Source organism: Mycetomoellerius zeteki, unplaced genomic scaffold, assembly GCF_001594055.1.
Source record: "Mycetomoellerius zeteki isolate Tzet28-1 unplaced genomic scaffold, Tzet1.0 scaffold104, whole genome shotgun sequence".
Lineage (NCBI taxonomy): Eukaryota > Metazoa > Arthropoda > Insecta > Hymenoptera > Formicidae > Mycetomoellerius > Mycetomoellerius zeteki.
In genome coordinates, this window is record NW_017255954.1 from 208,157 (window position 1) to 227,047 (window position 18,891).

The 18,891-nt window shown below is 33.2% G+C and overlaps 1 protein-coding gene across 1 annotated transcript in view; it reads right to left on the reverse strand.

The window, feature by feature from the left end:
* The window catches only part of tho2 (THO complex subunit 2-like protein), a 28,658-nt gene extending 12,494 nt beyond the window's left edge, over positions 1 to 16,164 (reverse strand). Inside the window, exons 1-19 of the mRNA XM_018445490.1 lie at positions 15,973 to 16,164; positions 15,795 to 15,838; positions 13,714 to 13,805; positions 13,498 to 13,611; positions 13,011 to 13,126; positions 12,800 to 12,930; positions 12,260 to 12,639; positions 11,822 to 12,000; positions 8,217 to 8,809; positions 7,512 to 7,746; positions 7,304 to 7,421; positions 7,062 to 7,224; positions 6,783 to 6,964; positions 6,308 to 6,592; positions 6,078 to 6,190; positions 5,759 to 5,954; positions 5,465 to 5,593; positions 5,197 to 5,325; positions 2,846 to 3,103 (exon numbers count right to left, since the gene is read on the reverse strand). Coding sequence (XP_018300992.1) covers positions 2,846 to 3,103; positions 5,197 to 5,325; positions 5,465 to 5,593; positions 5,759 to 5,954; positions 6,078 to 6,190; positions 6,308 to 6,592; positions 6,783 to 6,964; positions 7,062 to 7,224; positions 7,304 to 7,421; positions 7,512 to 7,746; positions 8,217 to 8,809; positions 11,822 to 12,000; positions 12,260 to 12,639; positions 12,800 to 12,930; positions 13,011 to 13,126; positions 13,498 to 13,611; positions 13,714 to 13,805; positions 15,795 to 15,838; positions 15,973 to 16,037 — 3,522 coding nt within the window. The 5' untranslated portion in view covers positions 16,038 to 16,164. The remainder of the gene's footprint in view (positions 1 to 2,845; positions 3,104 to 5,196; positions 5,326 to 5,464; positions 5,594 to 5,758; positions 5,955 to 6,077; positions 6,191 to 6,307; positions 6,593 to 6,782; positions 6,965 to 7,061; positions 7,225 to 7,303; positions 7,422 to 7,511; positions 7,747 to 8,216; positions 8,810 to 11,821; positions 12,001 to 12,259; positions 12,640 to 12,799; positions 12,931 to 13,010; positions 13,127 to 13,497; positions 13,612 to 13,713; positions 13,806 to 15,794; positions 15,839 to 15,972) is intronic.
* Between the last annotated feature and the right edge of the window lie 2,727 nt (positions 16,165 to 18,891).

An 18,891-nucleotide genomic window follows, 5' to 3' on the forward strand; every position in this document is an offset into this window, starting at 1 on the left:
TGTATATGAGGATTCCACTCCAATTTTTTTCCAAGCCATTGGAGATTATTCCTTATTTTTATTTTTGCACTAAAAATTCATTTTTACATAAAAATGAAAATAAGAGATACAACCTCATGGCTTTGATCTTGACAAATGATATCCAAGACATGATCCTGAATAACATAAGAGGTTTTAGCCATCGATCGGACACCTTACGTAATGTTAATGCCGGCGGTACTGTAACTTTCAAGCCTCATAACTCGAAAAGTACTTTGTGAAAAATAACTTTATTGTAGTGTTTTGAAAAGCGCTTAACACATTAGCTATTAGATTCTGGAATCAAAAATAGAGTATGCCATTTAAAAAAAATTGACGCGACCTTGACCTGATCTTGGCGGCGCCACTCAAGGTCAGACTGACCAGATCAGTGAATAATGGCTACGTTTACACCGTGCGCTTAGTCCGCGGCCTATACGATAGATGTCCTTGTTTATCCTGTATATTAAACAAAGACATCTATTGTATAGGTCGCGAACTAAGCGCACGGTGTAAACGTAGCCAATGTGTACGGCTACGGGTCTGAGCACAAGAATTGTCATAACGGTCATAACGCTTACATATGCGGGGTCTACAATAGAAGTCATAGATGTTGTAGAGTTTTAAGTCGTAGAAAATTAACCAATCACAGTCGAAGAATAATCGGCTATAATTGGTCAATTTTCTACGATTTAAGACCCTACGACCGCTACGACTTCTATTGTAGACCCCGCATTAGAGACTTAAGTTGTAGACGTAAGTAACGCACAAGCTTTGGCGTATGACGTACGACTTATTGCTGTCTCTTGAAGACACGGCAATAAGTCATACGCCAAAGCTTGTGCGTTACTTACGCCTACAACTTAAGTCTCTAAGGCCGGTATTCATAGTCAGTTCTTATATTCAAGACCGTCTTAAGTTCAGTCTTGAGATATCACGAACCAATCAGAGGGCCGCATTAGCATTTCAGACCGTCTTAAGATATTACTTAAGACGGTCTGAAATAAGATCTGACTATGAATACCGACCTAAGTAAGCGTTACGACCGTTACGATTATTCTTGTGATCAGTAAAACCCTATCGTAAAAAGCTGGTACAATCAGTGCGCGCATCTCATTTTCTTTTTTGATAGAGATTCCTCGTGCTATGATTGCACGATTTCATGCATAAACCGACCGAACGATGGCACTATTAGCGCATTGAAATTAGAGTCCCTAGAAATAAGAGTCTGGACATCTAGTTAGAAGCAAAATGGCGTACGTATATGTGCAGTATGTAAGATACGCATACATGTGCACTTACACAATTGTACATATACAATTGTGTAAGTGCACACATATGTGCTCAGTCATCAGTTTCATAACGACGATTAGTCGCGCCACATTACTTCAGAACCAATGAAAAATCAAACAAAATCGTTCAGACTTTTAATTCTAGGGACTCTAATTGAAATATGCCACGCGGTAGTAGTATCGGCTGTCCGTGCCAAAATCGTAACATATTTCTCTCCGCGTATATATGTATATATATATATATATATATGTATGTATAATCAATATAAGTTTATAAAGCAGAAAAAATACATTTCAAAAGTGTTTGAGAAAGTTATCAATTGGAGAAAATTATTATATAATATTATATGAGCCGTTTATTTTGAAAGTGACCTAAGTCCATTTATTTTTAAATTGAGATATTTAAGAGTTTGCGTTTCAATAAAATTAAAAATATACGTATAGGATACCAACATGTCACACTGCTTAAGTGTATCTAAGAGAGTTAAATTTACAATTCCTATTAAAATAATAGCAATTATTAAGTGAATAATATGTGTTTTCTTACTACAAATGGAGTTAAGCCACTTTCAAAATTAACAACTAGATTTGTTATAAAATTTGAAAGAGCCCAAGTCCATTCGACAATTTAAAATGCTTCAAATTGAAAAAACAATACTCAATTTATTTTATATTATTTCTTTACAACACTTCAAAAACACAATTTATGCAATTCAGGAAATCTTCTAACTATATAAATTACATAACAATTTACTGCTCATCTACATTTTGTGTATGCGGGAGGGATTTGAAGAAGTCATGGTGCTCCGGTAGTATATATCGTAGTAAGTCCATCATGTCCTTATTTCGCTGTTGAAATTTGTCTTATATTTTTATAAAGTGGTGTCAATACAATATTTTCGAATTTTCTTGGTCTACCCCGACGTGGTAATAAATCCAGGATTTTAAACTCTGCATTCTCATCCATTGATATCTTATAGAAAATTTTATATGGTTCATTTCTCAAAAAACGCATCCAGCATATTTTTAACCAATTTATTGTTTCTCCGTTAGAATTCTTTACCCTTTTAAAAACTGCGTCCTCCAAAAATCTTGTTGATATGAAATCCTCTTGTTTCATTTCATTTAGAATAAAGTTATTACCTTTCCGGCACTTTTTGATAACATTATAATAATCTTGGGGGACAAACAGTAAATTATTTTTCTTTAATGACATTTCTACGACGCCAAAATCTCTATCATTCGGTAAAAATGAATGTCCTAATACTAAAAATTTGTGGTCTATGATTTCCACATTATAATAGATTGGACTTAGGCCACTTTCAAAGTAATGTTTTTAATTATTGAAATAATTGCGAAAATTTATGTGTCAGAAATTATCATATACTCTGAATATACTTAACCGCAAAATGTTGTTTATGACAGCTAACTTCAAGTTGTACACGCTAGTACAGTCAACAACAAAAAATTGACAAATGGACTTAGGCCACTTTCAAAATAAACGGCTCATATATAGAGATAATTTTTTTTATTACCTTATCGCCTACATGGTGGAAGTCTGATTCACGTATCATATTGGGAGTTTTAGCTTTCAGCTGCCCACTATATGATGTAGCTAGGACGTGCAAATCTTGACGTTGGCCACGTTCTTCCTCTCTTACTTTCTCTACTTTACGTTCGAGGATCTGAGAGAGTTTCGCCAAAACAGGAAAATGAGGCAATATTTTGATCAATATTATCAAAGAGTTCCTTATTTGCACATAATCCTTCGAATCTAGACACACTACAATAGCCTATCAAAAAAAATTAATTCAATCACAAGAGTATTCATTCTCAGCATTGTGAAATAGCACATCTACATATACAGGGTGGGGCATTTTAATCGCCCCAGGCGAATATCTCAGAAACTAAGAGAGATACAAGAAAAGTTTTATATGAAAGTTGTAGGTTTTCTTGGTGGAAAGAAGGTGGAAATAACGGATTTTGAGGCCTGTTCTTTTTGACTGAACTTTTGCCAGTTCATCTTTCTTCCTCTTCGTTCCTCTTGGAGAGAAAAGGAAGAAAGATGAACTGGTGCAAAAGTTCAGCCAAAAAGAACAAGCCCTTGGATAGGAGGCACTACCAAGGTCAGGTCAGGGTCAACATGAATTTTTTAAATGGAACCCCCAATTTTTTTATTGCATATTCTTGTAGCACACCTCGAGAGCTTTCCAAAACGCTATAATAAAATATCTTTTTATGAAGCATTTTTCGAGTTATAAGAGCTGCGGTCCGTTTGACGCTACAAACGCTTTGAAGCGTTTGAGCGATCAATCAGAACGAAGAATTTTACGAATTGATTAATCAAAGAATGCTTCGAAGCGTTTGTAGCGTCAAGTGGACCGCAGCCAAGGTTTGCATGTTATGCGTGGTCTACAATGGGCAGTAATAGTAGCGGATGAAGCAGTAAGACGTCGCAGTAAGCTGGTTTTTCGGTATTATAAGGTGTAGAGCAAGTCCGTAAGTGAAATGGTTGAAATCCATTTCTTGCTCTACTCTCTTACTCTCAACCAATGAGAACTCAGCATTCAGTAGTAAAGAAAACGCGCGCAAGAAGCTAGTGCTGTTTTTGCATGCTATAACCTAAATTTCGAGTATGGCAGACATGGAGTTTCATGATAGTTCTGGGCGTGATTTTGAAATAAGGATTAACCGAGAATTAATTGCCGTGGTCCGATGCAATCGGTTTTTGTATGATAAGACCGAAAAATTATATGCCAACGCCAATGTGAAAACCGAAGCATGGAGACAAATCGGTGCAAGTCTCTAAGTCATTGTAGACACTCAGACGTAAAGAGACCCTAATCCTACAGCCTACTTCTAATGTCTACTTCTTAATCCACTACTGCTACTGCCCATTGTAGACCACGCATTACAGTATCGCTGGTATTAGTATTACCAAGATGTCTGACCGACGGTTAAAACATCTTGAATGTTGTTCAGGATCATGTCCTGGATAACATTTGTCAAGATCTGTGCTACAAGAATATGCATATAGTTTTAAAAGATCGGAAAAAAACTCAATTCTTCCAATTTTTCCGTGGATTTTTTCAGCTTTTTCCCAAGAAATTTGTAAAAGTTACAGCAATTTTTTATACAGGGTGTCTCAAAAAAACGGATCGAAACACAATGGAGACGTAGATTGGATCAAGGGGAACAAAACAGTTTTGTACCATTTTGCAGTTGACGCAATATTTAACGAGATATTAACGTTTAAAGATAGGCGAATACAAGCGTCCGACCATTGTTTCGATCCGTGTTTTTTTAGACACCCTGTATATCAGCGGAGCCAAATTGGCGTCGTCGACGATTCTAATGTTAAAGTAGCCCTCGCATTTTTTACATATACTACCAACTGTAAAATCCATCCAGCAATCTCACCGTGGTACATATCCGGTAACGCAGGTAATGTCGGTAGTATATGTCAAAAATGCAAAGACTACTTTAAAGTGCTGTAACTTTGCGAAAAAAAATCGTAGCATCTCGTTTTTTTTAAATTAAAGGGGAAAACTCGAACTTTATGCCGCTGCGAATGGCATTTTCCTAAAAAATTTTACAAATCCGTCAAACTTAGCAATTTTCAATATAACAAACACATCCTCATATTTTGAGTTACAGTGGTAGGAATGCATTAAACTTAAAATCTGGCCATAATGTTTTAAAGAAGAGATTTCAAGCTTTAATTAAAAAAAAAACCAGCCTACGATAATTTTTCGCAAAGTTATCGTCAGTCAAAATTGGCCAATTTTTGCCCAAAATTTTTCTATGACATAATTTTCTTGAGCAGTATATATTCAAATATGCGTATATAATATATAGAACATTGTTCATGAGATCATGTAAATACCTTTGTGATCTTATAGTGCCACTTATGACACACGTGTCTATAATTTTCAAATCCAACCATATCATTCGCTTCAGAAAATTGATTGCTCACACGAAACTTGGTCACAAAACCAGGATAATTACTGCATTCCTACACAGAAGAAGATATTTACTAATACATATTCAAATTAGATAAGAGTACCAAAATAACAAAACGAAAGCGTAAATATCTTTTCTAAAGTAGTTCTTCTCTAAGAGAATCTCGAGAAATGTGTTAAATCGTAATTTACCTTATCAAATATGGCTTTTTCGGAATGCCATCTCATCACAGTTTCCAGCATGGCGCATAAAAATCTGCCATATCGATTTGCTTCATTCTCTGTGCACGAAGTGACTGAATATGTAATATCACAGAAAAGCTGAAAGAAACCAATTTTATCATAAAAATAGTTACAAGTGAAATGTAACAAGCTATACATGTATTTTATACAACAAATTTTGACAAATGAAAGTAACTATGTAATAAATTAATATGCCACTTTAATTATTTACAATAACATGAATACTAGAGAGGACTTCCTTACACGATCGTAACAAAGCAGAGTTGAAAAATTTGCAGTCTTCAGGGAGTGGATGGTATGTACAAATTTCGCACAGTACATGGCATCTACAGTTGTGAATGTACACCGCGGGAATAGGCACAACTGTAGAAACTGTGTTATCGTCTCGTTTTTCGCTGATTTAGCACTTCGTGATAAAAACCATGTATCCTTTTCTTGTCTATAAGTCAGTTATAAACGTATAATCAGTATTAAATACATGAATTGCTACATTATACAACAATAATATTATAACAATAATATTTGTTATGCTTATATGTTATAAGAAATAACGAGATTTTACCTCAGGTACGCAAAAACTTTTTCGACATGTTCTTCTTGTTTCTTTTTTTCGTCCTGCAGCTTCTCAATAAGAGTGGTATATCTTTCTTGTTCCTTCTTTCCTTTACTTACATTCTAAAAATCAGCATTACTTTAAATCAGGGAAGAACAACATTTTCAAGTTTGAAATAAATTATTTTTCAATCATAACATTATAATCAATAATAATAAATGTATAATATATTTGCGTACCATATCTTTGGAATCAACGGTTTGAACTGCAAGTTGCTTCAACTTGCCGACTTCCCTTTGATAGCTTTCCACCGGCACGTATAAATCATACATCGACAGAGACCAAAATGTAACTAAGAATTGCGGCGATATGTCCTCCCAAACTTTTAAAGGATGCAACGGTCTGACAGACTGAGCGACAGGTGCCATAACGGTTTGCGCGGCTTCCGCGTATTTTAATTGCTTCATAGCCGTGGACATTTTCTTATAATTCGGATCAGCTTTACGGAGAGCGTCATATTTTATCTTTAAGAAAATCAGTTAAGAAAATACAAAAATTTATATTTAAAAAATCTATATCCTCGTTTTTTTAATAACAAATTGTATACAATTGTACGCAAATTTACATATCTTTTAACTAAATTAATGGTTGATATATATTTAATCAATATTACTATCAAGAAAATTCGAATACGAATATAAATAACTCGCTTACATTTATGGCATGCGCAAACATTGGCCGTGCTAAAAAAAATGCGACGTCTGCATGTATGTGATTGTCCTGAAGCATAGAATGGATTGACGGTAGTCGTTCCACATATTCGTCTACTGTCATAGTTGAACCCAAGAAAGTTCCAAATTGCACAAGCGTATCCTGGCATTGATCGTACAACTTGCCTATTATACGAAAAAAAAAAAAATAGTAAATATCTATCAACAAGAAAAAATTTTTATCTTTAAATTTTTATCTTGCTCTCCATATAATTCTATTTACCAACAAGTTTTAAATGAGATTTATCTGTCTCTCTGTAAACAACGCAATGTTTCTGTTGCGCCATTAACAGGCACAGAGCGACCGCGAGATCTTGCTCAGCGAGAGTTTCCTTCAAACGCTGAGAGGATTTCTTCGTGTTACGGACTTGACTAAAGTAACCGGCCTTAAGAAAAAAAGTTTTTATGTTAATTTGTCTGCGTCAAAATTACGACATTGCAAATTTATGCGATGCTATAGTTTACCTCATTTTTTAATAGATCTCCGCCTGCCATAGCATCCAGTTGATCAGATGTCATTTCTTCGGCGGCTTCGATACCAGCCATTTTTTGTACTATTTCTTTTAATATTAATAAATCTAGGCTAGAAGTAGAGCAGTATATTGAAACAAACTGATTAATATATAATTGATAATAGTTGGATTTAATGCAATTTATCTACGTGAGAACGTACCTCTTTTGAGCTTTAAGTTGATTCGCTACATATTGTAACAATCCTGTTAATTCGATGTTATACTTCTTAAATATCGCTCCGCAAAAAGAAGCCAGAGATTGTAGCCATAAGGATATACTGGTGCCATCATGTTTAAATCTATCTCTGTCAGCACCCGCTAACGCTTCTACAAGACAATATCCCAAAACATCGTACGAGATATTTGTCAAGTATTTTAAAGAGTCCACCACAGGTCCTATGCATCCAATACGATGAGCATGTTACGATCTTTCTTTGCAAAAATGATTAAAACGACAGAAAGTACACGGGGTGTCTCAAAAATAATGGGGGCGTAAAAGGGATCAAGGGGAACAAAAAAAGTATCTTACATCATTTTGAGATATTCGCTGTAAAAACTTCAGCTAAAATAACATTCTTGGATAGTGTAGGCGCGATGCGACGAAACACATAGGACCGCCATGCCAGGCGGCGAAGCGCTATTCCCTCGCTGCGCGCCGCCGCTGTCGAATGAGGTACAATGGGCCGTGCTATGAATTCGCGCGGCGCGGGTTTACCGCACATTGGCTTACACATTTTCTTTATTAATTCAAAAACTACAGCGAATATCTCAAAATGATATGACTTTTTTGATCCCCTTGATCCTTTCTTCGCCCCCATTATGGCTCCTACCCTATTTTTGAGACACCCTGTATATTCGATACGTACCTATGAGATTGTCATATAACTGAATCTGTATGAGGACATAATCGAACAATACACCCGGTGAAGAATGTGTAAGTTTTCCTATTGACCGGCCAACTGGCTTGATCGTTTCTTTGCTCACGCGCTTCATGATCGATTTGATCTTTTTTTGAGCATCTGCACGTTTCCGCAGCAGTGCGGCATGTTGTAAAGGCGTATCATTCTTCCAGCGCGCGTACAGACAATAGCGATTCTGATATGGATAGTATTTGAGAATATTCCACAATTCCTCAGCAACACAACAATTGCAGTCCATGAAGGAAAGGGAAGGTAGCAACGCGACGTCAAGTATCGTCAGAACATCATAATACAGACTGCAGTTCTTATTCAATGGTTGCTTGCTCGCGTCAAGTGGACAGTGCTTGATAGCGGAGTGACACAATCTCATCACCTTGTACATTAGAATAGGATCCTGGTGCAGATTCGGTCCAAGTACAATCAGCATCGGCAACAAGTAATCATGAATGTCCTCTAGATTGTATAATGATGGCGGAGAGAGAGAGCTCTTTAATGGAGGCACTTTACGACCCAGCAATTTTGGAGAAACAATACAATGCCTGTAACGAAATAATGTTGAAAACTTGCGACCATGATTAGAATATAACAATTAATTATTATCTTTATTACTATTTGCGGCACATGGTTTTTGTTCAATAATGTAATTCTACAACATACTTTCTTAACATAAGCAATATATACATTACATCTCCGACCAAAAATTTGGAAACACTTGTAATTTTTTCGCATTTCACGAAAAGTTAAATATGCTCAGAACACTCTCCTCTACAACATATCTAAAGGACACTTAAATCGGTGATGAATCACCTAAAATGCATATTTACCAAATTTACTTTTCCTAAAATGTTTTTTAACTTCGCAACTAAAAAGCTTACGAGAAAAAGACAAAAGAAGAAAAATATTTGTTATAATATGTTTGATTTGTATAAATTTTTTCAAAATTTTTTGAAAACTTTCTTCAACCGTCAATTTATTTTAAAGAAAGTTTTTATACACAATAAAATTTTACACAATAAAAAATCGATATCTGCTGAAAAATCATCGTACCCTTTTTTTTTTCAAAAACATTTTAAAACTTGAAAAGCCTACTTTAAAATACTTTTATACTATTTTATCCGTTGATGTTTTATCACACTGCATCACTTCAATAAGACAAAAATATTACAAAAAATTAATTTTCAATTTTTGTAATTTAAGAATAAAATGTCGTAGAAAAAAAATTCAAACGCAAATTTAATGTCCTATCTTTGCGCTTTAAAATGCGTGATCGAAAACTTCTCTACGATTTTTTTCACCGGCATATTTAACTTTTCACGAAAAAATGCGAAAATATCGCAAGTCTGAACTTTTTTAACTTACAACTTTGGCCGGGGGCGTAAATACTAGAAATGTACGAATTATTCAATTCGGATTTGAATCTTTGCAGTTCGAATTCTTTAAAAATTTCAAATCTCTAAGAGGTTCGAATACAAATCACATATATGTTGACAATCTTAAACGTTGACAATAAAATAATATTTTCCGCTAATGAATAAAACAAATCTTGTTTTATAAACTGATTAATCAAATCTTCTAAAAGCATTCTTTGAAAATTCCCAGATTTTCCAAGAGATTCAAAATTCCAAGTAAAATTAGCGAATCTTCTGAATAGCTTTGAAGTAACTTTAACTTAAGGAAGCGCCTAGTTTACAGTCAAAAAAATCAATTTTTTCCATAAATCGACAGTACAACTTTTCGAGAGAATGTTCTTAAAATTTTAGAGTGAAATTTGAAGCCCTTCGGTAGATTTAGCGCTTGCAACACGCAGATACATATGAGCCTCTTAGTTGATAAGTCGCATAAGTCTAAAATTAGGAAAAATGTGTTTGTTATAGAAGTAGAAAGTATTAAGAATGTTTGTTTTATCTATCAATTTAATTTACTTTTATTTTGTTTTTATGCTCATAAAAAATAAAAATCGATTTTACATCATAAATAAAATGACCGTAAAAATAGTTGGACTTAAGTCATTATTTCAGATACTTTTACAGTCACTTTATTTATGATGTAAAATTGATTCTTATCTTCATTTTTATTTTACACTAAAAATTCATTTTACATAAAAATGAAAATAAAAGATATAACCTTCAATGGCCTTGATCTTGACAAATATTATCCAGGACATGATCCTAAACAACATTCTAGAGATTTCAGCCATCGATCGGATACCTTGCGTAATGCTAATGCCGGCACATACTGTGATTTTCAAGCCTAACTCGAAAAGTACTTCATGAAAAAATATTTGATTATAGTGTTTTGGAAAGCTCTTGAGATAAGCTATAAAAAAAATGTAATGAAAAATAGGGGGTTCCATTTAAGAAATTAAAAGTGACCTCTTCATGTGACCTTCAAATAATTATTTAAGGTCAAATTAATGGCACTTATGTCCCACTCGAAATCATACAACTTTTGTCTGAAACATTTTTTCATATTTTCCATATTTTTCGAGATATTTGCCTGGGGCAATTAAAATGAAACACACGGTATATCGTCATGTCATATTTATTATTAATCGATTGTTGAAATTTCATTTTCATTGCATTAGCAAAAAAAAAATCAAAGAAATGATTTTGTCAAAGAATTTAAATTTAAAATAAATTTCCAAAAATTTCCCTGAGTATAACCCAATAAAATCCAAAGAAAATTTCATTTGTCAAGAGTAAAAAACAAATTCCATGAGAATTCCAGGTTTTCCCATTTTTTTCTCGGTACAGATTCCGTTTTATTATCTATACAGGGTGTCCCGTAAGTTTGTGCCAATCGCTTTTGTGTAGATAGAGCGGAAACTGAATCGACTAAACTGAATCGAAAAGTCCTCTATCATTTTGCAATTTTCGCAATAGTTAACAAGATATTAATTACTAAAAATTGCCGCGAATATTGGCTTTCAATAATTTTTTACTCAAACACTATCAACTTTGTAGAAAAACTGCAAGAGACAAAAATACATTTATTTTCTTCTCATAGAACTCTGACAATTTTTTCAGAATTTTTTAATACCGTATTTTCTTATGTTGGTAAGAATAAGAAAATGCAGTACTAAAAAGTTGATAAAAAAATCTGAAAAAAATTCTTAGAGTTCTATGAGAAGAAAATAAATATAATATATTTTTGTCTCTTGCAGTTTTTTTTACAAAGTTGATAGTGTTTGAATAACAAATTATTGAAAGCCAATATTCATGGCAATTTTTAGTAATTAATATCTTGTTAACTATTGCGAAAATTGCAAAATGGTAGAGGACTTTTCGACTCAGTTTAGTCTGCTCTATCTGTACAAAAGCGATTGGCAAAAACTCACGGGACACCCTGTATATTAAAAATTTAACTTAATAAATATGTTAAAAATTATATTTCAATGATTCTCAATACAATTTAATTCAATTCGGGAAAAATTTTGCCAATCTGGTTTGATTTGGATTCAAACAAAGAAATGAAATTTGATTCTACTCGATTCGGCATAAAAAAAACCTTGATACGTACATCTCTAATAGATACATTAATTAATAACTTACTTTCTGTATACTGGTTCAACAAGAGCCTGAATCATTTTACACAATGCTAGAGCTATGGGACGTTGATCTGTAAAACAATAGTCTGGCAAGCGATTGAATAAACTTTGTGCCACTTCCCAAGCTCCAACTTCCAAAAGCGCTTCACATAACCCAAATTTTTGATTGGTTGCATATTTATCCTTTAAAATGGAAGAGATCAAAATACGAACAATTAATTAAACATAACTACTAAAAAAGATCAAATCTTATATACGACTGAATTGGCATTTTTTTTTCAAGGATACACAGTTTCATAAGCCTAAGTAAAAAATTGATTTGCAAATTATTATGTATTTTGAATAGAGATGTATTCTTTCACTAATTACGTTTCACCAAACTTTTTTGCTAAACTCAAATTTGTGACAAAAATAATTCGTAAAATTTCTTTTTGCTCATTACTTGTGCATTTTCCTTCTCCTCTACAACATCCTCTTTGTCTTTTGTTGAGATCACGCTCATTTTCCGCACGTATTCCTTGGCCTGCTTCATCACCTGCTCGTGATCTGATATGATAGTTTTATCGTCTGGTACTAGCCAAGGTAATATATCATCCAGTTTAATCACACCATGCTGTAGCATTAACGCGGTAACCTTTTGCAGTGAGAACGGCGTGGCGTTTATGGTGGAGCAGTATTTAAATCCTAACACCTCACAAAGTACCTGCTGATCGCTCATGTATGAACGTATTAAGGGAATAAATAGAGCATCATCTTGTGGTCGGTTTTCAAAGGTTTCTAATAAGATATCGAGTACTCTATTAGGATCAAGATTGAAATAACCTGTAAGGACAATATCATTTTATACTTTTATTACTTTTTCCTTTAATTTAGTTATTCATAAGTTTTTGTTTTTATTAAAACTATATAACTTTTGCAATAGAGACCTCTGAAAAAAGTGATATTTGTACTTGTAATAAAAACATTAACCAGTTATTCATACCAATAAGAGATTTAACAATTTCCAATGTCGAGGCCACTTCACTGTCTGGACGCTCTTGATTTAATTCTACAATGAGCTTGGAATAGCCCTCGCTCTCTTCACGAAATAAATTAAATTTTCTTTGTTTATAACTGCAAAAAGGTGAGCAGGATATAAGAAACTTGTTTATTCTATAAATAAGCTTTATATAAATTGATGGGAAAATACTTACTACAATTTTGTTTTTACTTTTATAAACTTGGTTTGAAAATTTTTGTTTTTCAATGTCCCTACATCTTGTAAAGTTTCAATCTCTAAACGTTCTTTCAATATTCTATCGGTCAAAAACTGCAGGGAATAAATAAGAAGTTAAGGTAACATAGTGGAATTTGAGCTCAATTAATTAAAATAAATGAAAAGTAGTAACTCCGGATATTTTAATATTAGAATCGCCGATAGTGCCATTTTGGCTCTGCTAATCATGTCAACTTTTTTTTTCTTCTTTTTTTTGTATTAGATATACAGTAGAAAATATTAAATATAAAAATATATGAATACAAATAATTCTAACGATACATATAATACAAAAAACATTGCATTAACAAAACAAGGATAAGAAATTAGCACTTTCGGCAATTCCAGCGGGATACTACTATTGTCGGTTCATAAAAATATGTGTAAAATATATTTATATATAAAAATAAATGTATATCTTATACCTTCTCAGACTCTTTCACAATATAATAAAAATTATTCCTTTCTTCACTATGCACTTCTGCATCAATTAAAGTAAATATGTCCACTATTGCAGATGGTATGGAACCATCAAAACCCTACAAATAAATTATACATGTTAGTATATTATTACAATACCCCATTTAATTTCGTTACAGTTTTGTACAAAGTTTAAGATAATAAAAAGAATCTCGTCATACCGTAAGTTCACCTAATGTCTGAATTACATTGTCCTTTTTTATGTTTCCATGGATTCCATTTGATATTAATTCGTATAATCCGCGTCTCCATTCTATAAAAAAAAACAATAAAAATCCTTTATTACAACGTACAACGTCACAATTATACAATCAAATAATATAGGACGTTTTCAAGCAAGAGGTGATATGGTTGACGCGATGTAACATGATTATTTCATTCTTGTTTAACACTGCAAATAATAAGAATGATATGATTCACAGTGTTACATTGTGTCAACTAGGTCGCTAGCTGAAAAATATTCATAACTTAAATATAAAATGTTACACACACACACACACACACACACACACACACACACACACACACACACACATATAGGAGAATAGTACCAAATATAAATACAAAATAAAAGCTTGAAATAACATATACACTTTGACTTCTATCTCCTTTACAAAATCTCAGCGCAAGAAAACAAACAAGAAAATTCTTCATTATAGCATTATTTCGATATAGAAGTCATCATATATAGGATATCCCAAAACCACTGCATTTCCTCTTAAGAACATATTCTTGAAGTAATTTTGAGATGAAAATCCTAATTCAAAAATGTCAAGGCTATAACAGTTTTTGAATCATAATTGATTAAAGATAGTTTGTAATTTGAAAAATATTATAGCCTCGAGCTTTTGCGTATTAAGATTTTCATCTTAGAATGTTCAAAAGAACTCAGAAATAATAATAGAGGCTATAAAAGTAAAATGGTTTTTGATTTATAAGCATTTAAAGTTAGCTTATAATTCAAAAAATTATTATAATCTCGATATTTTCGTATTAGGATTTTCGTCTCAAAATTACCTCAAGAATACGTCCGTAAATGAAAATGCGGTGGTTTTGGGACACCCTGTATAACTGCTTTATGTATCACAGATAGACAAAAATTTTCTTTTGGTCCAGGTATTAGACCATGATTATGTATTTTGATGCTCTGAAACCGAATTCGATGCTCCATCACATCACAATTTTTATTATCAACAGAAAATGGCTTGATTATCCACTTATTTTAACCAGCTTATATATCAACTTTATAAACTTGCATATTATCGTCGAACTTACTTTCTACCTTTTATTTTAGCTTGCATATTAAAAATTACAAGCTGCAAATGGTATTGGAAAATCATACGATTTTCCATAAAAAAATTGTGACTTGATAGAGCAATTTGGATTTGTGGTTTCAGAACGTCAATATACATAAGAATACTATGGTCTAATATCTGGATCAAACATTAAATTTTATTTTGTATATCTGTATAATTAATGTGACCAGATATTTTTAGTAAAGCAGGATACTTTATATTATAGGATAGAGGAGAATATAAATGAATATAAAGATAAATATAATATTTAGATATATAATAATATAAAGATAAACATAGTATCAGACTGTTTCTTATTCTGATAAAGTAAATTACAATGTTTACAAAACATTGGCATTCTAATGGATCTAGACATGGAGATAACCTGCCAAATACTTTTATATAGCTTTTGTATAGAAAGTACCAGTGGAAGTTTCAAAAGCATTAAAAATAAATATAATTTATTTTTAAAAAATAATACAATTACTTTTTTATATTTTTAGATGTTAGCAGAACAGTAAAACGATCACCTTGAAAATAGAACCGTTGCACTAAAAGCAGAACATCTGGTCACATTATATACAAATCATTATATAAATGATCTGAATAATAAAATGCAATGTATATTAAGTAAATTAAACAGAAAAACAATGAGATACAAACAGAAAGAAAAAATTACAGGTATTTTCAGCCGTATTCGAGATATTATTCAAGTATATATAATTCATAAATAAGTAAATAAATAAAAAATTGATAATTGTATCATTATCATGAAATCGAAAGAATACATAAAACTGCTTTATGCCGAAGTGAGCAATACATAGAACATGTATGTATGCTAAGGGATATATGAGGAAGATTGTGCTTGTTCGTGGAGAAATGACAATAAAGCGGATCGGCATGCTGGCTCTAAAGGCGTCCAGAACGTATACTCGCGGCCTTATTACCTGGTGTGTTGCCTTCCTTAAATTTGTGCTTGATTAGCTTGAGGCTGCAAACAGTCGTGAATTGACAAATTAAGTCTTCAGTAGAGCGAGTTAACGGGGAGAAGATAAGTGTTTTCGCGACCAGCAATGCACCGTGTCGATCGCGTCGACCAGGCGACGCGCTAACAACACCACTTACAAATCATTTTTCCCATGCTTATCCCATGACTTCCACAATTCTGTATGCCATACTTTGCTGGCCATATTCAGCGCTCTGGTCCGTTTAAAAAAATGGAGCTTTGAGCGTGCACCGGGAATTAAAAATCAACTCGACATCGCAGGTTAACGAGGAGAGAGAGAATGTATTTTTTCCCTTCGATTCACCACTATGGCTATGGATGCTGAAGCTAATAACGAGCGCGTCCCCGAAGTCCACGAAATATGGCGTGTTAAGCCTATTCTACATTTGCGTAAGCATAGTTGTAGGTGGTTGAGTGCATCAATGTTGCCAGATGGCCACAGCCAAAACCCCCCCACAAACAACGCCAATTCCCTCTAGATGAACAAAGGCCCGTATTCATAGTCAGGCATTATATTTAAGGCTTCCTTAAATTTATCTTCAGATGCTCTACGAATTATTTCATTGGCTACTGAGCATCTAAAAGATAAATTTAAGGAAGCCTTAAGTATAAGGTCTGACTATGAATACAGGCAAAAGAACCCCCCCAAAAACTTCAAGCGAATTTTCAGTAGAGTCCTAGATTTATCAGAGAGGCGCAACCGGTGTTACGCATTCTGATTCGCTGTTGCAATCACATGACTTGGCAGCCATTTATAGTACTAGTGACATATTTCTATTTCATTTTATCCTATACATTCTACCTCACTCTATCTCACTCTTGCTCTTGAACAGTATCCATGCTGACTAAATTGTTATTACTGGTATTATACAGAAAGTCCTGATTATTTATTCGTTAACAGTAGATATATATGCTTCACAATTATCATTTTTTTCAATGTTTCTTGAATGTAAGAATATAATACTGCAATCGTACCTGCAATTATACAATATCTTATCTTCAAACATTTCTGTTTTAATTTACGAACAAGCAATCACAAATGACTTTAAAATTACTTCATTTCAAACAGTTGGAATACTCCATAGATTAAACCATATGAAATTCTTCTACATATCATGCAGAATTATTTATCTGAGTGATGCAATAATGTTTTTTTTAATTTCAAGAATAATTTTATCGAGAATCTTTACCATCGAGTAAAGTTTTACTCCGTTAACAGCAGTGCAAATTATAAGAGGTTATGGTGATACGCAAAAGCGATTATAATGACAATTAATCAACTGACTTAATACGTAAATATTCCCTCTAAAGAATTGATACGATTCATTTAAATATAATTTTATATTACTTTGTCTTATCTTGTTTGACAGTTTAAAGGCAGTTTTCATAGCATGTTTAGTACCCTTCCTAGTACCTTTGTCATACTGACTTAAGCCGGTTGCGCCTCTGATAAATCTAGGACTCTAGTTTTCAGGTCCAATGAATACTGTCGGCACTAAAAAAAAAAAGAAGGGAAAAGAATTAATTTTAAATTGAATATAATGTATTACAATATTTATTACAACGTTAATTATATCTAAAGCTGGTTCTACATTAGTTGCATCGCAGCGTCGCAAGCGTTGTGGTCCAATCAATATCAATCTAGCTCGACTCTGATTGGATCACAACGGTTGCGACACGCTTGCGACATTGCAATGTGACTAATGTAGAACCAGCTTTATATCTTATACAGCATTATGTTCTTGCAGTATTATGTTATTGCAGTATTATGTTCTTACATTTAAGAAACATTGAAAAAAAATGATAATTGTGAAGCATATATATCTACTGTAAAGCCTGATTTATAATGGCCGTAACCGTTAACTTATGCCGGTGCCGGTAAAGTTCAACCATAGGATTTCGATGCTTTCGTTCATACTAATACGGCAAGTTAGTATGAATGAAAGCACCGACGAGATATTATTAAAGATCGACATCCTTATGGGAGTTCGCGTCCTTGTTAATATTGAAGTGATTAAGAGTAAAAAAACTGATAATATTGTACTAATTTTATGATTTATTAGTTTAGTAGACGTGTTTATCGGTGTACGTGCATTTAAAACTCAATAATACTCGATTTTTCTTTAAAATTGTGATTTCAGTGTTATCGTCAAAGTTCGATTATCAACAAAGATAATAACTGCAGAGAAAAAAAATTGTAATTTTTCGGCAATATATAGGATATTATAGCTTTACAAATATGCATATTTATTTATAGAGCATTTATGTAATAAAATATCATGAATTTAATAATGTATTAGTCAAATATTTATGTTAATAATAGTTAATAAATTTATATCAATTGTCGATAATGTCAGTATTCTTCGATTACCTCCGGGCCCTTGGGGCCCTTTTTATACCGCCGAAAATTTGCCCAGGGTTAACGATCTTTAATAGTATCTTGTCGGTGATGAAAGCAATGGCTACGTTTACACCGTGCATTTAGGCCGCGACCTATACAATAGATGCTTTGTTTATCCTGTATATTAGACAAAGACACCTATCGTATAGGTCGCGGCTAAGCGCACTGTGTAAACGTAGCCATTAAAATCCTATGGTTGAACTTTAAGCGTCGTTTATAATAGGCCGTAACCGTTAACTTCGACCGGTGCCGTAAAAGTTGGAAGATAGGAAACCCATATTACCATTTATAATAGCCGGCAAAAATTTGTTGATTTTGACTGTAACCGAAAAGTTGACTCAACTTTATCTTTACCGGCCTACGGCCACGGAAAAAAACGAAAAAAGTACAAAAGAATGGAAAAGTGCAAAATACCAAGGGATTCAAGTGCAAAAGAACTTTTCTTCATTATCCACCGTAGCCATGTCTTTAAATAAATTATGAAAGGCTGCGTTCAGCAGAACGTTTGTTTTGCAACTGTTGGAAGTTTCCTTCGCGCTAATTGGATCATACTTTTAGATCTAGAAGAATGGTCCTATCTCAGCAGACAATCATAAAACGGTTGCAAAACTGTTGAGTCTGCTGAACGCAGCCATTG